Below are 22,963 nucleotides of genomic sequence, written 5' to 3' on the forward strand. Positions count from 1 at the left end.
AAGTAATGTGAACTAGATCAGCTTCAAAATGATTTGCTCCTGTGGTCCTGAAAATTCACCTCAGGAAACATGTGGGTGGATTTTGCTGATTAAACAAATTCATAGTATGGTCCACCACATACTTTCTAGCTCATAATTAACCTGTGCTAGCGTTCACCGCCCTTCATTATCCCAGCTTTTTCTTTTAGTCAGATACCAGAAGAAAAAATAAATAAATTACACAAAATTTCTCACAGCCCCATTGACATACCCTAGACATACTATACACCAATCAGGCATAATATTATAACCACCTTCCTAATGTTGTTTTAGTCCCAATTTTCTGCCAAAACAGTCCTGACCCGTGGAGGCATGGACTCCTCTAGACCCCTGAAGGTGTGCTGTGGTATCTGGACCAAGATGCTAGCAGCAGATCCTTTAAGTCCTGTAAGTTGTGAGGTGGTTCCTCCATGGATCGGACTTGTTTGTTCAGCACATCCCACAAATGCTCGATTGGATTGAGATCTGGGGAATCAAACTTGTTGTTGTGCTCTTCAAACCATTCCTGAACCATTTTTGCTTTGTGTCAGGAGCATTATCCTGCTGAAAGAGGCCACAGCCACCAGGGAATACCATTTCCATGAAAGGTTGTACATGGTCTGCAACAATGCTTAGGTGTCAAATTAACATCCACATGGATGTCAAGACACAAGGTTTCCCAGCAGAACATTGCCCAAAGCATCACACTGCCTCTGCCGGCTTGCCTTCTTCCCATAGTGCATCCTGATGCAACGCGCACGCACCTACCTACCTACCTACCTACCTACCTACCTACCTACCTACCTACCTACCTACCTACCTACCTATCTATCTATCTATCTATCTATCTATCTATCTATCTATCTATCTATCTATCTATCTATCTATCTATCTATCTATCTATCTATCTATCTATCTATCTATCTATCTATCTATCTATCTATCTATCTATCTATCTATCTATCTATCTATCTATCTATCTATCGTCTGTCTTTGTGTGCAGTACATTAACCAATAAATATCAATATACTTTATATATATATATATATATATATATACACACACACACACACATCTTTGTCCAATCCACCCATCCATCCATAAAATATGTTTCTGGCTCTTTTCTGCATCAACTTTTTATATTGCAGACATTTTGATCTGTTTAGCTTTCATTTACATGCTGAACTCACTGTCAGCAGATTTGTGCCCTGCTGACCCTAACCTGTGATTGCCACTGAAGTGCTGACAAGCTGACAATGTTGTATACACTTAAAAGGAAAATAATAACGTTGTGTTTTCTTTCAACCTTATTGTGTTCTGTCAGAAAAGTGGTTGCAAGACACATCAAGCATTAGATTTTTCCCAAACCAACATCTTTCCAAGCAAAAAGTGTTTCTGTTCAGACGCTGTGCTTCAAGTGACCTCAATTCCCAGAAGCGAAGAGCATGAAATGACTCGGCCATTGTGTTTGGAGTCTTATTTTTTATCTTTGCAGCTAAATTTAGGTAGAGATTTAAGATAGGTATGGAGATTAACTTACCTGAGCTCATCTTCCACATGTTCTGACAGTCTTATTAGACATTTATCTACTTATCATCAGTCACACAAAATCATGCTAGTGTTTGAGTGAAGCTGTATTTGACCTTGTGTCCCTCTGTAAGTGTTGGCAGTCATACTGTATACATCAAACCAAGCACACAGAGGAGTACCTTGAATCTTGTTACCTCTTTGTCTGGTTCAGGACCTCAAATGCTTTGCTGCAAATCAATCACTTTCTCCAGAGAATCACATCCCACATCTCAGTTTTCTAGCAGGTGCACAATTAAAACGTTTAGTGAATGTTATCACAAACTGTATCATAATTGCCTTGGTCTCAACACACACTGGTCTCAGTCTTGTCTTGGTCTAAACACATGCTGGTCTTGATCTTGTTTTGGCCTAAACAAACACTGATCTCTGTCTTGTCTTGGTCTAAACACATGCTGGTGTTGGTTTTGTCTTGGTCTAAACACATGCTGGTGTTGGTTTTGTCTTGGTCTCAACACGCGCTGGTCTCAGTCTTGTCTTGGTCTAAACACATGCTGGTGTTGGTCTTGTCTTGGTCTCAACACGCGCTGGTCTCAGTCTTGTCTTGGTCTAAACACATGCTGGTGTTGGTCTTGTCTTGGTCTCAACACATGTTGGTCTCAGTCTTGTCTTGGTCTAAACACATGCTGGTGTTGGTCTTGTCTTGGTCTCAACACATGTTGGTCTCAGTCTTGTCTTGGTCTAAACACATGCTGGTGTTGGTCTTGTCTTGGTCTCAACACGCGCTGGTCTCAGTCTTGTCTTGGTCTAAACACATGCTGGTGTTGGTCTTGTCTTGGTCTCAACACATGTTGGTCTCAGTCTTGTCTTGGTCTAAACACATGCTGGTCTTGATCTTGTTTTGGCCTAAACAAACACTGATCTCAGTCTTGTCTTGGTCTAAACACATGCTGGTGTTGGTCTTGTCTTGGTCTCAACACATGTTGGTCTTGATCTTGTTTTGGCCTAAACAAACACTGATCTCTGTCTTGTCTTGGTCTAAACACATGCTGGTCTTGATCTTGTTTTGGCCTAAACAAACACTGATCTCAGTCTTGTCTTGGTCTAAACACATGCTGGTGTTGGTCTTGTCTTGGTCTCAACACATGTTGGTCTCAGTCTTGTCTTGGTCTAAACACATGCTGGTCTTGATCTTGTTTTGGCCTAAACAAACACTGATCTCAGTCTTGTCTTGGTCTAAACACATGCTGGTGTTGGTCTTGTCTTGGTCTCAACACATGTTGGTCTTGATCTTGTTTTGGCCTAAACAAACACTGATCTCTGTCTTGTCTTGGTCTAAACACATGCTGGTCTTGATCTTGTTTTGGCCTAAACAAACACTGATCTCAGTCTTGTCTTGGTCTAAACACATGCTGGTGTTGGTCTTGTCTTGGTCTAAACACATGTTGGTCTTGATCTTGTTTTGGCCTAAACAAACACTGATCTCTGTCTTGTCTTGGTCTAAACACATGCTGGTGTTGGTCTTGTCTTGGTCTCAACACATGTTGGTCTTGATCTTGTTTTGGCCTAAACAAACACTGATCTCAGTCTTGTCTTGGTCTAAACACATGCTGGTGTTGGTCTTGTCTTGGTCTCAACACATGTTGGTCTTGATCTTGTTTTGGCCTAAACAAACACTGATCTCAGTCTTGTCTTGGTCTAAACACATGCTGGTGTTGGTCTTGTCTTGGTCTCAACACATGTTGGTCTTGATCTTGTTTTGGCCTAAACAAACACTGATCTCAGTCTTGTCTTGGTCTAAACACATGCTGGTGTTGGTCTTGTCTTGGTCTAAACACATGCTGGTCTTGATCTTGTCTTGGACTAAACACATGCTGGCCTTGTCTTGGTCTTGTCTTCGTCTCAATACACGCTGGTCTTGGATTCAACTTGATCTCTACACATGCTAGACTTGGTCATGTTTTGGTCTCAACACACACTGGTTTCAGTCTTGACTTTTCGGTATCGGTTTAGGTGGTCTTGACTACAAAACTAATGTGCACATAAGCTCTCAGAATACATTCTTAGTATTAAATTATTTAAACATTTCATGAAAAACCTCTACTTTAATACATATTTTCTAATCATAATGATTGCATATGGTACTGTAATATAGATTTAGTATAAAATACAAATTTAAATAGTGTTTGCCAAAGCCATGTTTTACATGTTGGTAGACCTAATTATAATACATCAATGTATCTCAGGTTTTTGTAGATATGATTACTGATATGATATGCCACAGATGAAATCCCCCCTTGGTTTGATGAAATCCCCCTTGGTTATTTCTTATCATATAATCTTTTTTTCCCTGTTTAAATGTGATGTTTAATGCACCTGCAGTAGGCATAGTAACTACTTTTACAAATAGGAGCGACAAGATGTTAGTCAGGGGTCAGTGCTACATTGTCTATTTAGTCGCCTTCACTGGAACATCAAAGATGTTTCCACAGACAAAAATCACACATGAATAAAAATCACACCAACCACTTTGGAGAGAGAAAATATTAGAAAGGTTTAGGGAAGAGAAATAGTTTGTTCTGGTTGCGGCTGGAAGTAAATGACAGAGATGAAACAAATCAAGTCTGAGTAGCTTCCCCGAGTGAGCCAATTCTTAGTAATCAGTGTGACTGTATTGAGCTTTCTTCCTTATGGACCCTTATTTGCCACCAGAATATACATCTGTCTCCATTCACTAAAACACTGTGGAGGAGTGAGCGCCCTTGTTTTGTCATATTTCTTGCATTTAAAAACAGAGAGTATAAAAATAAGCACAAAAGAGTGAAGTGATTTTGGGTAACGAGATGATGAGCGAATATTAGATTGTCAAAATGCAAGGTCTGGCCGCCTTTAATATGTACATCTACACAAGTAATATATACCACAGAGGTTGTGCTACAAGCAATTATCCATCACATAGATGAGGTGTAATTTTTCCATCTTTAATCATGCTTTATTTTTTTTTTTTGTATCATTATTAATGTGACATCCATACAGTATCATACGAAGTTCTGTGGCAAGAGCTCTTTTAGTCTCCCAAAGTGCTGTGCATTTTCTGCGTATTTATTTTAATGAAATGAAAAATGAACAGATAGTGTGGTTTAGCAATCTGGTCACCCTATTTTTTAATTAATATTCCATGAATTTTCCCGCTTAACAGCTTTTAAAATATGTACTTCCTCGATCATATCGCTCACATTTTATTTCATCCCTTTTACAATCCTTTACTGTTTCTTAACCTATAAAGCTACTGTATTATGTTTGATAGATGCAATTATAAGGCCTCTGAATTATCAACATGATCAAAACTTTGCTGATAAACCTGTTGCACACATGCCTTCTGTTGTCTAATTGATAGTTTAGACATTTTTAGCAAGTATACCTTTTAGGATAATTGTACAAACGCTCACCTTCAGCTCATGCTTCTTAAGTCTTTTTGCTGTGAAATCTTTACTGATTTAAATGTTAGAATATCTTTTATATTGTTAGTAACATTTCAAGATGAACACTTACTGGACTGAAGGAACTAAGGTTTACTTGATAATAAAAAAAAATCATGTTAAAATGTGAATATCAAATATGATCATCAGGCTTTTGAGAAAAGTTTATTTGTTCATCTCTTAATCATCATTGTATTGCATTGCATTATAAACATTTTAAAACTACAGGCAATCAGAATTTTTTTGGCCATATAAATATCAGCATCATTTTTTTTTATAAAATGAGCTTCTTGTTCATATAGTTCTTCTAAAGGTTCAGTAAACTGTTCCATTAAAAAAAAAGAAGAACGACTTTTCTGACTATTAGTTTATATGTCAGGCTGTACAGGGTTAAGTAGGGATGACTTATTTTATTTTTTATCTGTGCAAATGACAGAAACCATGTTAAATTATTCATCAAAGCTTTTAAAATCCAGTAAATGACCAAAAATGTTTAATTATCGCTAACCTCTGACTATACAGAGACCGTCCAGAGCGCATGTAGACGTCGGGTGCAGGAGTGTTTTCCCCTGACGCACCCAGAAATAAACATTTAACAAAAGTCTTAAACTAATGAAATGTCCCTGTTCAGTTTAGGGACAATGTAATGATGGCCTGGAGGCAGTACAATGCTCAAGTTTGAGATGCTGTCTTCTAGTAGTTAAAAATGTTCTCCACTCTTCTTCCTCCCTCTCAGATTGAAGGCTTATTAGTTCCCGTCTCTTGGACTGCAGTCTCCAATAAGACTGTATCAGCAAATCCACTTCATTATCCTCTTTAATTGGCTAAATAATCCCCCTAGCTCCCCACTGAACTTGTTTGTTGGTGGGCAGACTGGCGCTCTACTGGAGAAGATCTAGTCAGTTTTTACACACACATGCACACACAATAATTGAAAAAATCATACAGCCCAGTTTAAAACAAACTCATCCATGTGCTTCACTTCAGGGAGCAAAAGCTCCATAGTCAGATCGGCTCTGTACTGGATCGCTTCAATTACCAACATGAGCTTGTTCATTAAAAGACAAAGCTGTCGATGCCGATCTGATCAGCTAATGGCATGTTAGTAAAAACCGAGAGGAAGCTTCACTCGCAGCGTTTCAGCCCTTTGAGTGCCATACAAGAGAACAAGACTAGGCAGAAAAAAGGAAAGAGAGATCAGCTGTAAAGGTTTGTTTTTCTCCTGATAGATAGCTTTTTCTCGCAGCCGTGCTTTGCTTGTTTATGTTAATGTGTCTGATGACCTGTTGGTCTTCAATCTAACTGGAGGAAATGGCAGATGGAGCAGCGGGGTGTGATCCTTTGATTGTTATTCAATGCGTCCTTCACCACAAAGCCTCACCAACATTAAACACACAAGATGAATGAAAATGTGCACAAAATGTCGAGCTCAGTTTGCCAGCATGAGCCCAGACGTGAGCCGTGTCTGTTTACTGCCATTGCTTGAAGATTATTTCATGATTGTCTTCAGTTTCTCCACTGCAATACAAAAAAAAAAAAAAAAAAACTATACTGATTCCTTCATAATAATGTTTTACAATAATTGAAATCCAAAATTCACCAAAATACCATAGTTAATACAAATTAAACACAGCTATATATATATATATATAATGATCAAAGTTTTTTTTTTTTTTTTAAGAAGTCTGTTCTGCTCACCAAGGATACATTTATTTGATCAAAATACAGTAAAAACTTTAACAATATTGTGAAAAATAGCTGTTTTCTATTGTAATATATTTTAAAATTAAACATTAATAATTTGTGATTTTTTTTTTCATGATTATTTAATGATTAGATTCAAGATCAAAAGAACGGCATTTACTTGAAAGAAATCTATTTAAAACTTATAAATGTCTACTGTAACTTTTGATCAAATATCATATTTATATATATGTGTGTGTGCGTGTGCGCGTGTGTGTGTGTGTGTGTGTGTGTGTGTGTGTGTGTGTCAGTGGTGGCAAATGCCAAGTTACTGAATTTTTTGTTAACACTTTACTTAAAGTCTTTATATATGATACATAATAAAAGTATATTTAATGCATTAATAATGCCTTGTAATGCACCTTATAATGCATTGTATGATCTCACAAATAATTGTAACCACAGTTATAATATTTATCTATTCATTATTACACCTTTATAAAGTTTAATGCAAAAAAATTACATGACAAACAACCGATTTCAGGTGTCACGAGGAATCTGCAAATGTTATAATGCATTTTAACTTTGGTTACAATTATTTATGAAAAGACATAATAACTTATTATAACATAATAATAACCTTTCGTTCTCTTTAGCTCTCGGCAGAAACTTTCCTCTGGACACAGTTCATCTGCCTCTGTAACATTAAAGAAGAAGTTTTTGAGTGACACAGAATGACATTTGAGCATAACAGCCTATAGCAGTGGTTCCCAAACATTTTAGAGTGACTTCTGTTAGTAAATATTTTTTTGGTTAGTTTTTTTACCTTTATAAAGGCAATTTTTTTTTTAACCCTATTACATGTGTCACCCTATTATATGAGTTTTATGTCATTTTTAAAAAAATACATTAATTTAATTATTCATATAATGAATAAAGTAAAAAAATTAACTAAATCGATAATGTAATGGCATAAATAATGAGATAATGTTTTAAATAAGAAAACAAAAGATCAGTAGGGAAATATGAAATGATGCTAATAATTAAGTGACATTTTTAAATATTAAACAAAAACCGCCAATATGTGGTGGCAAGTAACGAGTAATGAGTCATCGAGTCATTCATTCATTCATTCATTCATTCATTCATTCATTCATTCATTCATTCATTCATTCATTCATTCATTCATTCAATAAGGAATCAAGTGGCTGTATTAATGAGTCATTGGATAATTGACTCTCCCGATACTTTCAAAGCCACAGATTCGTTTATTAACGAAACACCGCTGTGTGTTGCAGTTCTGCTGTGGCTTTCATTGGAACTAGTGTTGAAGTACTCGAGGCCAGACAAGACCACAACTGCTGGGATATCACTAAATAATCAGTGCATTGTCTGATTTATTGATTAATATCACTAATGTGATTGGATGTAAAACTTAATGCTTCAGTTGCAATCAATAACTTATTTCAAATTTGATTTATTCATTGTGCCGGTTCAGAAATTAATGAGAAATTGTGTCAAAAATGTCACCAAAATTAATAGAAATGCTCACAAAATTCAGGGTATTGTTGCAAAAAAAGTACTGGATTTTTATATGATATCATGTGATATAATTAAGCAATATCACAACATCGAGCATGATTGCAAACATGATAATGCTTTTATACAAACAAGATGAATTTTGTTTGAATTTTGTCTAAATTGGTAACAGATATAGTGTCTTATCCTAATTATATGTATTTATTAAAACTAAGGAATTTCTCAGGCGGTTATGTGGATTTTTATGAATTTAAGGAGGGCTGGTCTCGGTCTTGATTTGGTCTCAGATTAGGTGGTCTTGACTACAACACTATTTGAAACTATTATTTAGTTGCAAAATAGAGCAAAAAATACTGTTTAAGATGTACATCACTTAATATTACCTTTTTGTTTGTTGAACTGTTGTGTAAAATCAATGTCACATTTGCAATCGTGTGGCTATTCGGTAAAAAAATTGCATTCTTGCTTGCATAATATATTATCAACATTAAAACAAGAACTCACACAGGGTATGTTTCTGTATTGATGAGAGTTTGAGTTTTAATCTCTATGCACAGTCTGCATTTGTTCTTCATGCTGTTAAGTGCTAAAACCCCACTTTTACAAAGGTTTGTCGTTGAGAACGGCAGTAATGTATCGTGAGGCTCTACACAACCTGTCATATGCAATCAGTTTTGACCGCAAAAAGATGAGGTAATTTGATTGGATGTCATGCATTTGACCTTTTACGGCACTACCATTTTCCTGTTTTTACACTAGAAGTGGCATTTTGCCTGTTAGAAATACATGCTCAGTTTTAATGCTATTTTAAGGTGGGGTAGAATTAAATGAACAGCAAAACTCAGCATTTTGCTCACGTTCCCCAGTTTGGGAACCACTAGCTTATAGAATCCTCTCTGATTTACACCAATTGTCATCAGTCAGTGTGCTTGATTTTATTCCACAATCTGACCTCATGACCCACCTTCAGGTTTCACAAGATGAACGTCTTGTCTTGAAAATGGAAGAAGTGTGTTTGGAAGGCCATTAGACGGAAGTTTGCAGAGCGAGCCGGTCGTTCGGTATCTATCGGTCTGACCGTCTCTACTCCCACGGGAGATGAATCCGAGTAAATGATTACGCTGAGGGGGTAATTAAGAACAATCTGTCTTCAAACACTCATTTTGCTGGGCTACTTTGCCCTTCATTTGCCTTTCCATTTTCTCTAATGTATAATTTCTCTCTCTCTCTCTCTCTGTTCCTCCCACTCACACATTTTTTCCCACCACAGGATTGTTTTTGCACTGTAGAGTAAATACCAAAAGCTCTAACAGAGAGGCAGGTTTTTGTTAAAGACCCTCAAAGCCGGGAGACGAGGACTGAGCACGGACGCCCTCCTCGCCGAGGATCGATCAGCTGTGCTATTGGCAACATCTCTTTGAATAAAACACAGCACTATTGAGTTCACAATCCCCACTGGGCACAAGAATGGGGAGACATAACCTTTCGCATCTCGGCTTTGTGCGCCGAGTTTCAAGTCGTCACCCCCAACGACCCCGACCTCCCCGCCGAGAGGAAAGAGGCAAGAGAAGCAGTGTAAATGTCAGAGAGGAAAGCAGGCACTTCAAAATATGGCTGTTTTTATCGCTTCCCTCATCCGTCCAAACCAAAGGCTCTGAACTGTGGGTATGATCCTCAAATACAGGTTTAGCTGACTACCATCTGTAGAGACAAACGCACCTACACTTCCATTCAAATAATTAAGATTAAGATTTTTTTTTTTTTTTTTTTAATAAATGTAAGAAATCTCTTCTGCTCACCAAGACTGCATTTATTTGATCAAAAATCATTCCTGTTTTGAATTAAGGGTGGTTTGGGGAACTTCCATTCAAAAAGAGTGAAACTACTAATAAAGCCTATAGGTCAGTTTGACTGACTGAGCCGTCGGTTTTCCTTCATGTTTTATTTTTAGACATCATGAGAATAACACATGTTATAACAAGAATATCTATGGCAAGAGCTCTTTTCAGTCGCTGCGTTCTTTTCCTCGTGATTATTTTCTTTTGCATTTTTCTGTAATAGTAGGAAAAAGGACAACATATGCTGCATATTTGTGGTCTGTTCTCCTGATTTAATTTACAATATATCCTATTAATAATTCACTGGAATGCATGAAGAATCTTTTGTTTTTCTCCTCAAATCCTCACGTCTCTTTCCAGGTTTGTTTTCACAGTAAATACAATTTATTACCTGTCAAAATGACGGAAATCACTTTGAAATAGTATCACGCAATGCTGAAGTTAATGAACATTTTTGATTAAGGCAACGTATAACACATATTTTTGTGGAAACCGTGATACATTGTTTACAGGATTCTTTGATGAATAGAAAGTTCAAAAGAACAGCGTTTATTTGAAATAGAAATCTTCACATTGTAACATTATAAATGTCTTTACTTTTGATCAATTTAATGCATCCTTGCTGAATAAAAGAATAAAATCATTTTTTATTGCTATTTTCTTATTTCCTAACCTAAGAATAAAGTTAAGAATATTTTGTATTCCCAAAACGTTTTTTTAAAAAAATGTTTTAATCTTTTTTCTTTCTAAAGAGAAAAGCTGGATCATTCCATGTCAAATTAACCAAATTTTGGAAAATTCTATTTTTTTCTGTAGAAAGACAAACATGAATAGTGATGAAAGACAAAATATTAAATGTCATAGATGTATATTTATAGAGGTAAACAAGATACATTTCTAGTTTAAATCCAATAAGTATCAGCTGTGTGCAAAGTGAACTAAATTTGGTTTTCGGTCACTGGAAATGGGTAGAATTCAACGATTTGAACATGGAGCTGCTTTCTACTGAACTATATAGGGTATTGAAAATAAAAATTACAAAAATAAACTTTATCAAGAAGGAGAATCTAGAAGAATATTAAGATATCTTGAATACTTCTTGAGTGACAGGGATGGAAACTTTGGAAAAGGAATATTTATGCACTCAATTGAAATGATAGAAAAAATTACAGTTATAGTTTTATAGTTTACATTATTTGTTCTTCAGATATTCCTCTTTAAAAGAAAAAGTATCAGCTGTATGCAAAGTGACCCACATTTGGTTTTTGACCAATGAAAAAGTGCACAATTTACCAATTTACTCATAGAGCCACATTGAGATCTCCATATCTCTGGGATTGAACAATTGAGGGCCTTTAAAATGAAGATACCAAATGGAAAGTTTGTTAAGAACCAGAATCTAAAAGAATATTAAGATATCCTTAATACTTCTTGAGTTACAGGCATGCAAACTTGATGCAAAAAACACAAGAAGTGCTTTTTGCCCATTTTTGAACTGCCACCGTTGGCATATAATGAAACAAAGATACCAAAAGACAACAGATTTTACTAATAGACCTATCAATCTCTGTGTAAAAATAAAATAATGATGCTGCCATCTTTCTGGAGGCATTTTTACACCCCTGTAAATTGGCTCCAAATCTCAGGTGAAAATGGTCATTTTGACCCCCTCTACAAAACAGTGGATTACTAAGAAAATATACATCTGTGACATTTAATATTTTGGCTTTCATCACTATTTACGTTTGTCTTTCTACAGAAACAAATTGAACAAAATCAAAAATTTGAGCAGGGGACCTCTGGTTGATTTGACACAGAATGACCCAGCTGTCCTTTTCTTCTTAAGGACAAAATAAGATGTTTTTTTTTTTTTTTTTTTTTTTTTTAAAGAAACTATTTGAGAACTTTTTATGAACTTTATAGATTTTCATGAGTCCGGCCCCAGATCAGGATGTGCTTTAATTATATTAAACAAAACATCTCATTTTGTGTTACACAAAAGTCAGTCATTTATTTTTGGAAATACTCGATGGTGTTTTTTGTTGTTGTTGCTGTTTTAAATCCTACTCACCCCAATCATTTGAATAGTAATGTATGATGGTTTCAACAATATGAAAAAAAAATATTCAACTTTGCCTCACGGGAATAAACTTTGGATGTATTTTTGATCAAATAAATGCAGCTTTGATGAGCAGAAGAGACTTTAGAAAAAAGAGATTTCAAAAACATTAAAAAAAATCACTAATGCTTAAAACTTTCCTAACTACTATAGTTGTCGTATGAACTCTTGATGTTAATAAATCGTATTAATAAACAAAGCTCTGATAATGTATGAAGGGACGAGAGTGATTCATGCATGACAAACCTCTTTGAATATGAGCAATAGTCATAAAATGACTTTAGCAAGTCTTGAAATTTTCCCATATATAATTTATTTAGTAATTCATTTATTTTTTTTTTTTTTTTTTTTTTTTTTTTTAATCTATTATCTATGTATTTAATATTAAATAGTATATAGTTCTTTGTAATCCTGTCTCAGTTCTTGTTTTGTATATGCAAAGTCGTCCGTTCTCTCAGAGGTCCTTGCTTTTCTGTTTGGCGGAGACGTATGGCAGGACAGTCTGAGTGCTCTTATCCGAAACCGTTTGTGTGCTGCTATTCCGTAACAGTTTTTTCCGGCAGCCCGGGTTGAGAAGACCTTTCCTGGGTAGTGTGTGAGAGCCCGTTACCGGCACCTTCACGGGCGAGGGGTCCGCAGACGCCGTTTCCCGACAGTTGTAGAGTCCCGGCGGGTGATCGGAGGAGGACAGCGGCGGGATCGGCGAACAAGCCAGCGGACTGGGCTCACTATCCGTGTCCGGGGTCCCGCAGTCGCCTTTATCGTCCTCCTCGCCGCCGTCGTCCACCTCGTCTTCGTCGTCATCGCAGCACAAGGCGTGGTAGAGGATCTTGTCGCTGAAGCGGACCCGCTCTCTGGTCCCGGACGTGCGGGAGGTTTTCTGGCTGTGCGTGGAGCTGGACGCCTCTTCGCTGGAGGAGTCTGGCGTGATGATTAAAGGTCCGTTGGGGACGGGGAGACCCCCGTTCATCTGCGAGTAGACGCTGGCGGTGGCGGGTGTAGGCGTGGACGATGACGGCCTCCCCTGGCCCTCGTCCGTCTCCTCCCTGTGTGCTTTCCGGTTCGCTGCGTTGGACGCCTCCAAGAAGTTGCAGAAGTCCCAGCTGTCTGAGAGCATGTCCTGGCCGAGGAAGTCCAATCTGAAGGCCTCACCCAGGCCACGCTCGCTGCTCGAAGTGCTGCTCGCCGTCGCCACCGTCCAGTCGTCCGGCTCCAGGTCGAAGTCGAAATCAGATGTGAGTTTGTCGATCTGACCCACCACCTGCAAGAGAGAGACAGACGATGATGAAATAATGGGTTTGTGTTCCTTGATCATCAAAGATGCATTAGCATCACCTTGAAGGTCAGTCTAATTTAACTTTGGTCAACTTCAGTTCCTCTTTGAGAGCGCTGAAGTGATCCTAGGATTATAATTCATTTCATTAAACTGTTTGAACAAAAATGGAATTGAGTTGACTCACAGGGCCCTCGTTGTCCAACACAATATTCGATGGAAGTGTCAGTATATGAAATTAATCTCCACAATTATTTTGTGATTCCCAGCGGGGGCTCGCTCTATCTATCTATCTATCTATCTATCTATCTATCTATCTATCTATCTATCTATCTATCTATCTATCTATCTATCTATCTATCTATCTATCTATCTATCTATCTATCTATCTATCTATCTATCTATCTATCTATCATTCCATCCATCCATCCATCCATCCATCCATCCATCCATCCATCCATCCATCCATCCATCCATCCATCCATCGTTCTCTCATTCTATCATTCTATTGATCAATCAATCAATTATCTATCTATCTATTGTTCTATCATTCTATTGTTCTATTTATCTATCATTCTATCATTTTGTCTATCACTCTGTCATTCCATCCATCCATCCATCCATCCATCCATCCATCCATCCATCCATCCATCCATCCATCCATCCATCCATCCATCCATCCATCCATCCATCATCCATCGTTCTATCATTCTATCATTCTATTGATCAATCTGTCTGTCTATCTGTCTATCTTTCATTCTATCTTTCTGTCTATCACTCTATCATTCCATCCATCCATCCATCATCCATCGTTCTCTCATTCTATCATTCTATTGATCAATCAATCATCTATCTATCTATTGTTCTATCATTCTGTCTATCACTCTATCATTCCATCCATCCATCCATCCATCCATCCATCCATCCATCCATCCATCCATCCATCCATCCATCCATCCATCATCCATCCATCCATCCATCCATCCATCCATCCATCCATCCATCCATCCATCCATCCATCCATCCATCCATCCATCCATCCATCCATCCATCCATCCATCATCCATCCATCATTGTCTTTATTAAAAAACACTGCTCGACTAAAAAAAATAAAAAAGGTTTTTAAATTGACCTGAGATAAAATTATTGCCGATACCAACAAGGCAATAATTATTGTTATGTCATGGCAGATAACCAATAATTGTTTTTTTAGACCACAAAATAAAATAAAATAATGAAATAAAATACAATAAAATAAAATACAAGTGATTTCAGGCATCACATAAGTATTTAGACATGCTCAGTATGAAACATGGATATTCATTTTGAGATTTGCAAAAGATTCTAATATTATGAAATCGTTAACTTAAGGTAAGCACGCACAATGAAATTGGGATGTTTTATATATATATATATATATATATATATATATATATATATATATATATATATATATATATATATATATATATATATATATTAATTTAAAGAAAAAAAACTAAATAAACTTTACATTTCTTTCCCAGCATGAGACCAATGTTATTTTCCTCAGCTGTTAGTCTAGTTAACATCTAAATAAGCGCTACTCCTGTGGCCTTAAGAATAAGCATTCTTCTGTGTTCTTCAGTAACATGGTTTCTTGGTTGAGGTGTGTTTTCTTGTCACTTTGTGGCATAAACACAGAAGGATCAGATGAAAATGCCCTGCTGGCATGAGGGATTAAAAATCTAATTCATTTATCCGGCACAATGACTCCAAAGGAGCAATTAGGAGCTCTAAATCCCTGATTACACCGCAGTGAAAGCCAGAGGAGGGCCTGTGTTTCCGTGATCCGCTCACTGATTTAACAGATGAGTTGCCTGAGACACTTTTTCTCATCTCTATCTGTAATCACTGACTGAACGGCTGATACTATATTTAAGCATGTGCTGCAAAAGCCGGTTGTTGAGTTTGCTCAGACGCTTATGGGATATGACTGCTTGACTCCGTGTAATTGCCTGTATGTTATTTGTATTATATATGTTATATGTCAGATAGAGTTAATTTATGACATCGTTTGAAGATATTTTTCCACCCACATTGTGGATGAGTGGCACTACTTCATCAAATAACAGGAGGTTGAGAAACATGAATGAAACCCCTCACAGAACCTCTGTAGTGAGAGATGGCAAATGTATTAGGCCAATCAAATGATAAATTAGCTCAGAAATAACTTATAATAGGTAAAGGGCATTGAGTATTGAGTGACAGGTTATTAATAATGTTCCCATCATCCTACCCTGTCTGTCTTTGTCCACTTAAATTATAGAACATACATATACAGTTTATATAAAGCCACAGCTGTTTTCAGCATTGATAATAATCAGAAATGTTTCAGCATATCATGTGACATTAATGACTGCTAGGCTTTCTACCTCTTTTATTATACCTCCTTGTTTTTCAGTCTATGCATCTAATTTCTGGTTCGTAATAATCATGTGATTGCCTGAGCAGTGTGACTTATGTTATGGTGTCTCTGGATGAAGGGTAGGAATCTTAATAACACACGCTGAGGCGCTGAGGATGTGAGATGAATTGCTGGCCCAAGGCTGAATGAGATAGCTTTGTTTACTAGATTACTCGTCCCGCAAAAGCAGGATTTAATTCAATCAATGTTTTCCGGATAGTCTGGCACTGTTAGACACATTTCACGAACCCCTGTCATCCAAGAGAGGAGCATAATTTTATCAATATTAGGTCCGTTATGACTCATGCCATTTTTAATATTAATTGGAACTGCAGCACATCCTCACAGGAACAAGCGCGCTGTCAGTAAAAGTTATTTCCAATTCCAATTGAAAGGTGAAGTGTGTAATTTCTGAGCCACTAGAGGCACCAGACGTACGCTCTTAAAATATAAAGTTTCTAAAAGAGAGTTTTTGTTTTTTTTCGCAGTGATGCAATAGAAGAACTCATTTGGTTCCAGAAAGAACCTTTTACTTTTCTTTAGTGTGTAATGTTGCTGTTTGAGCATGAAAAAGGCATATATATCAGTTTCAGTGTTTCTGAAACGCCTCCATCTTCCTCATTTAAATAATTCATATGCAGAATAAAGGGGTGAGGCCTGGTTGTGTTGCGGTTCCTGGCAGTTAAGGGGCGGGACATTTCCCAAACACCAATCACAACACACTGCTCCAGCCGACCAATGAGAGCACATTGTGCTTTTCAGAAGGAGGGGCTTCATAGAGACAAGAACTAAACAGAGACGTAATTCGCTGCTTCACCACCATAGTACGATGCATCGTTGATCAAATCAACTATGTTTCCCGAAACCGTATTGTCGCAAACGTGTCGTTCCATTTAAGATCAAATTAATTCAAGATTTGTTGCTATAAATTACAGACATGGCATCTGAGGACTAATTCTCATTTTCCTCAGTTATTTTCCTTTATTTCCAGATTCAATCATAGACTCGTTCTTACGTACCAGGGCTCGTACACACATGCACACTCTTCAAAAACAGTGCTTAAAATCTGACTAAAATATGTAAATGACATTTGTATATATATGAAATAAAAGATATACATTGTACTTGATGTCAGCTTTCTTATTTTGCTCACGATAAGGATTTATTAAGTCCACATGTCACAAAAACAAGAAACTCTTCTTCTAACTACAGCTCGTTTCAACCACACAAGTTTGCAATGCAGTTTGCGAATGTTTATTTGAACAGTGGTTTTGGGGAAACGGTGGATTATGTTGGTAAAGATGGAGATTGCGTTGTTAGTTGGCTAATGATGCTTTTGGGAAACCACCGAAGTGCAGGGAAGAGAGGATCCGCAATAATGGAGAATATATAATATGAGATATGAGAAAAATAATCAACATTCAGTAGAGCACTAAAACAACATCAAGACTTTTAATAATCTTAAGCACCTTTTTTTCCCCACTATTAAGCATCTTTTGTTCATTAAAAAAGGTTCCATAGATGTTGCAGGTTCTTCATAGAAGCGTAATGCCAATAAAGAACTTTTATTTTTTTATTTTTTTAAGTGTACATGTAAACATAAAAAGGGTTCTTGAACACTCCCCATCTGCTATTGGTCATCAAACAGATAAAACAAACAAGCAGTGATTCTTGTGATAACTTCTAAATTAACTGCTTTAAAAATGGAGCCTAAGTCATTAGAACTGATCTGGTAAAAATCAAATCTTAATTCATTGGTCCCATGCTGGGAAATGAACAGTTTATTTTAGTAGTAGTTTTCTGCATGCATGTCAACACTGTATTAGTTATTGGCCGATATTACAGATTGTTTTGGCTCATATTTGATTTATATGCATGCATATTGTTATGTGTGCTTATTTCACTTTTTTTTACAGCTTTAATTTCAATGTATTTTTGTCTTTCATGAGTTTTTAACTCTCCTGCCAGACTGTTGTTGAACATAAGAACTTGTTCGTAAGTGACTTGTGTGGTTAAATAAAGGTTAATAATAATAATAATACAGCATAGTCCCATTTTTAAATCATCTAAATCCATTGTTTGAGCCCACTTGCTGTCAGGCCGTCTATCCACATATAACACAGGCAGAAGAAAGTATTTTTACGTTGCACAAATTACACACTTCACCTTTCCACCTTCCCCCTCCAAGTACAACACAAACTGCTAACAGAAACAGAAAACGGCTAATTTCGCTGATAATGTCCGTTGTGCGGCGTAATCATCGAAGCAGCCGCCTCCGTTCCCGCGGCTCGCTCTTACAACGGCGCAGGCATTCCTTGGGGTAAACAAAATCATTCAAATGAGCTTGCCTAGGCGATGCCCTCACCCCACAACAGCTCCTGAAGCAATTTAACTAGATAGCAGCGCAAGCTTAAAGGGTCTGCAGAACCTTTCTAGGTCACAGATGGGCTCGACGCAGCTACAATGAACAGTAATCCCTGTGCCTTTCTCAGAGATGCAGAGAGAGTGAGTGGGCTATGGAGTAAATTATTGGGTAAACAGATTGCCTAAGTGTAAAGGATGAATGAACACATCAGGAAGAAGTCATTAGCGTTGGGACACATTGCGTTTTAACTGGAAGGAGCACAATGAGAACCTGCAATAGTAATTACAGTCTATAGGGTAAAAATCACATCCTTTTGTCGGCCTCGGCCCTCATAATGGCAGAGATTGCAGCTGGATTATTCAACTCAGAAAAGATTCCTCTTCCCACTCCGGTGCTTTCAGCTGACGCTCGTCTCACTGTAGCTAAATTATACACCAGCACCGGCTCCAGAAAAACAGCACATTGTAGGTTGAAAGACCTGCATTTTGGAACAATTATATCTGGTAGCAAATGACACCAAACTGGCCTTTGGAATCTACATTTCTGAAAATGTGTGAAAACAATTAGTTTCTAATAAGCAAGTTAATATTGAGTTACATTTTAGATATAGTACAGACAGTAACAAAAATAAGCTGTTTCTGCAGTTACATTGTAACTGTCTTTACAAGTGAATCATGGAATCATTCATTCATCCGATTCCTTTTGATTCAATTCACTCAGGATCAAAACAAGTGACCGTCTTTATGAGTGAGTCATTGAATCATCCATTCATCCGATTCCTCTTGATCAAGTTAAGCACACAGATTCACTCAGGAACATAACAAGTGGCTCTCTTTATGAGTGAGTCATTGAATCATTCATTCATACGATTCCTTTTGATTCAGTTCACTCAGGATCATAACAAGTGACCCTTTTTATGAGTGAGTCATTGAATCATTCATTCATCCGATTCATTTTGATCCAGTTAAGCACACAGATTCACTCAGGATCATAACAAGTGACCGTCTTTATGAGTGAGTCATTGAATCATTCATTCATCCGATTCCTTTTGATTCAGTTCACTCATGAACATAACAAGTGGCTCTCTTTATGAGTGAGTCATTGAATCATTCATTCATCCGATACCTTTTGATCCAGTTAAGCACACAGATTCACTCAGGATCATAACAAGTGACCGTCTTTATGAGTGAGTCATTGAATCATTCATTCATCCGATTCCTTTTGATCCAGTTCAGCACACAGATTCACTCAGGATCATAACAAGTGACCGTCTTTATGAGTGATTCATTGAATCATCCATTCATCCGATTCCTCTTGATCAAGTTAAGCACACAGATTCACTCAGGAACATAACAAGTGGCTCTCTTTATGAGTGAGTCATTGAATCATTCATTCATCCGATTCATTTTGATTCAGTTCACTCAGGATCATAACAAGTGACCCTTCTTATGAGTGAGTCATTGAATCATTCATTCATCCGATACCTTTTGATCCAGTTAAGCACACAGATTCACTCAGGATCATAACAAGTGACCCTTTTTATGAGTGAGTAATTGAATCATTCATTCATACGATTCCTTTTGATTCAGTTCACTCAGGATCATAACAAGTGACCGTCTTTATGAGTGAGTCATTGAATCATCCATTCATCCGATTCCTTTTGATCAAGTTAAGCACACAGATTCACTCAGGATCATAAAAAGTGACTCTCTTTATGAGTGAGTCATTGAATCATTCATTCATACGATTCCTTTTGATTCAGTTCACTCAGGATCATAACAAGTGACCCTTTTTATGAGTGAGTCATTGAATCATTCATTCATCCGATTCATTTTGATCCAGTTAAGCACACAGATTCACTCAGGATCATAACAAGTGACCGTCTTTATGAGTGAGTCATTGAATCATTCATTCATCCGATTCCTTTTGATTCAGTTAAGCACACAGATTCACTCAGGATCATAACAAGTGACCATCTTTATAAGTGAGTCATTGAATCATTCATTCATCCGATTCCTTTTGATCTAGTTAAACACACAGATTCACTCAGGATCATAACAAGTGACCGTCTTTATGAGTGAGTCATTGAATCATCCATTCATCCGATTCCTTTTGATCCAGTTAAGCACACAGATACACTCAGGATCATAACAAGTGACCGTCTTTATGAGTGAGTCATTGAGTCATTCATTCATCCGATTCCTTTTGATCCAGTTAAGCACACAGATTCACTCATGATCATAACAAGTGACCGTCTTTATGAGTGAGTCATTGAATCATCCATTCATCCGATTCCTTTTGATCAAGTTAAGCACACAGATACACTCAGGATCATAACAAGTGACCGTCTTTATGAGTGAGTCATTGAGTCATTCATTCATCCGATTCCTTTTGATCCAGTTAAGCACACAGATACACTCAGGATCATAACAAGTGACCGTCTTTATGAGTGAGTCATTGAGTCATTCATTCATCCGATTCCTTTTGATCCAGTTAAGCACACAGATTCACTCAGGATCATAACAAGTGACCGTCTTTATGAGTGAGTCATTGAGTCATTCATTCATCCGATTCCTTTTGATCCAGTTAAGCACACAGATACACTCAGGATCATAACAAGTGACCGTCTTTATGAGTGAGTCATTGAGTCATTCATTCATCCGATTCCTTTTGATCCAGTTAAGCACACAGATACACTCAGGATCATAACAAGTGACCGTCTTTATGAGTGAGTCATTGAATCATTCATTCATCCGATTCCTTTTGATCAAGTTAAGCACACAGATACACTCAGGATCATAACAAGTGACCGTCTTTATGAGTGAGTCATTGAGTCATTCATTCATCCGATTCCTTTTGATCCAGTTAAGCACACAGATACACTCAGGATCATAACAAGTGACCGTCTTTATGAGTGAGTCATTGAATCATTCATTCATTCGATTCCTTTTGATCCAGTTAAGCACACAGATACACTCAGGATCATAACAAGTGACCCTCTTTAAGAGTGATTCATTGAATCATTCATTCATCCGATTCCTTTTGATTCAATACACTCAGGATCATAACAAGTGACCGTCTTTACAAGTGAGTCATTGAATCATTTATTTATCCGATTCCTTTTGATCAAGTTAAGCACACAGATTCACTCAGAATCATAACAAGTGACTCTCTTTATGAGTGAGTCATTGAATCATTCATTCATCCGATTCCTTTTGATCAAGTTAAGCACACAGATTCACTCAGAATCATAACAAGTGACTCTCTTTATGAGTGAGTCATTGAATCATTCATTCATCTGATTCCTTTTGATCAAGTTAAGCACACAGATTCACTCAGAATCATAACAAGTGACTCTCTTTATGAGTGAGTCATTGAATCATTCATTCATCCGATTCCTTTTGATCCACTTAAACACAGATTCACTCAGGATCATAACAAGTGACCGTCTTTATGAGTGAGTCATTGAATCATTCATTCATCCGATTCCTTTTGATCCACTTAAGCACACAGATTCACTCAGAATCAAAACAAGTGACCCGTCTTTATGAGTGAGTCATTGAATCATTCATTCATCCGATTCATTTTGATTCAATACACTCAGGATCATAACAAGTGACCGTCTTTATGAGTGAGTCATTGAATCATTCATTCATCCGATTCCTTTTGATCCAGTTAAGCAGACAGATTCACTCAGGATCATAACAAGTGACCGTCTTTATGAGTGAGTCATTGAATCATTCATTCATCCGATTCCTTTTGATCCATTTAAGCACACAGATTCACTCAGGATCAAAACAAGTGACCGTCTTTATGAGTGAGTCATTGAATCATTCATTCATCCGATTCCTTTTGATCCATTTAAGCACACAGATACACTCAGGATCATAACAAGTGACTCTCTTTATGAGTGAGTCATTGAATCATTCATTCATCCGATTCCTTTTGATTCAATACACTCAGGATCATAACAAGTGACCGTCTTTATGAGTGAGTCATTGAATCTTTCATTCATCTGATTCCTTTTGATCCAGTTTAGAACAAAGATTCACTCAGGATCATAACAAGTGACTCTCTTTATGAGTGAGTCATTGAATCATTCATTCATCCGATTTCCTTTTGATCCAGTTAAGCACACAGATTCACTCAGGATCATAACAAGTGACCCTCTTTATGAGTGAGTCATTGAATCATTCATTCATCCGATTCCTTTTGATTCAATTCACTCAGGATCATAACAAGTGACCGTCTTTATGAGTGAGTCATTGAATCATTCACTCATCCAATTCCATTTGATCCAGTTAAGCACACAGATTCACTCAGGATCATAACAAGTGACCGTCTTTATGAGTGAGTCATTGAATCATTCATTCAAGCATCTATTATAAAGTGTTTCTAATAGATTATACCAAAACATATTGGCATACAAAAAAAAAAAATTAAATAATGGCACAATCACAAATGGATCATTGAAAACAAATCACAGAAAAAATAATCTAGATGTTCTGTTTCTTATAAACAGTGTGTGTTTACTGCAAAATTGTACACTATACAAAAATGTTGGTTTAAAAACAAGTTAGGTTGAAAATGGACAAACCCAGCGATTGGGTTAAACGTAAAAAAAAAAAAAAAAAAACAAAAAAAAAAAAACAACTATATGGCTGGCTTAAAATTAA

The 22,963-nt window shown here is 37.0% G+C and overlaps 1 protein-coding gene across 1 annotated transcript in view; it reads right to left on the reverse strand.

Annotated features, from left to right (window-relative positions):
* Positions 1 to 12,657: 12,657 nt before the first annotated feature.
* insyn1 (inhibitory synaptic factor 1) overlaps positions 12,658 to 22,963 on the reverse strand; it is an 86,583-nt gene continuing 76,277 nt past the window's right edge. The window contains exon 2 of the mRNA XM_067388913.1: positions 12,658 to 13,464. Coding sequence (XP_067245014.1) covers positions 12,658 to 13,464 — 807 coding nt within the window. The remainder of the gene's footprint in view (positions 13,465 to 22,963) is intronic.

Source organism: Chanodichthys erythropterus, chromosome 7 (genome assembly GCF_024489055.1).
Source record: "Chanodichthys erythropterus isolate Z2021 chromosome 7, ASM2448905v1, whole genome shotgun sequence".
Classification (NCBI taxonomy): domain Eukaryota; kingdom Metazoa; phylum Chordata; class Actinopteri; order Cypriniformes; family Xenocyprididae; genus Chanodichthys; species Chanodichthys erythropterus.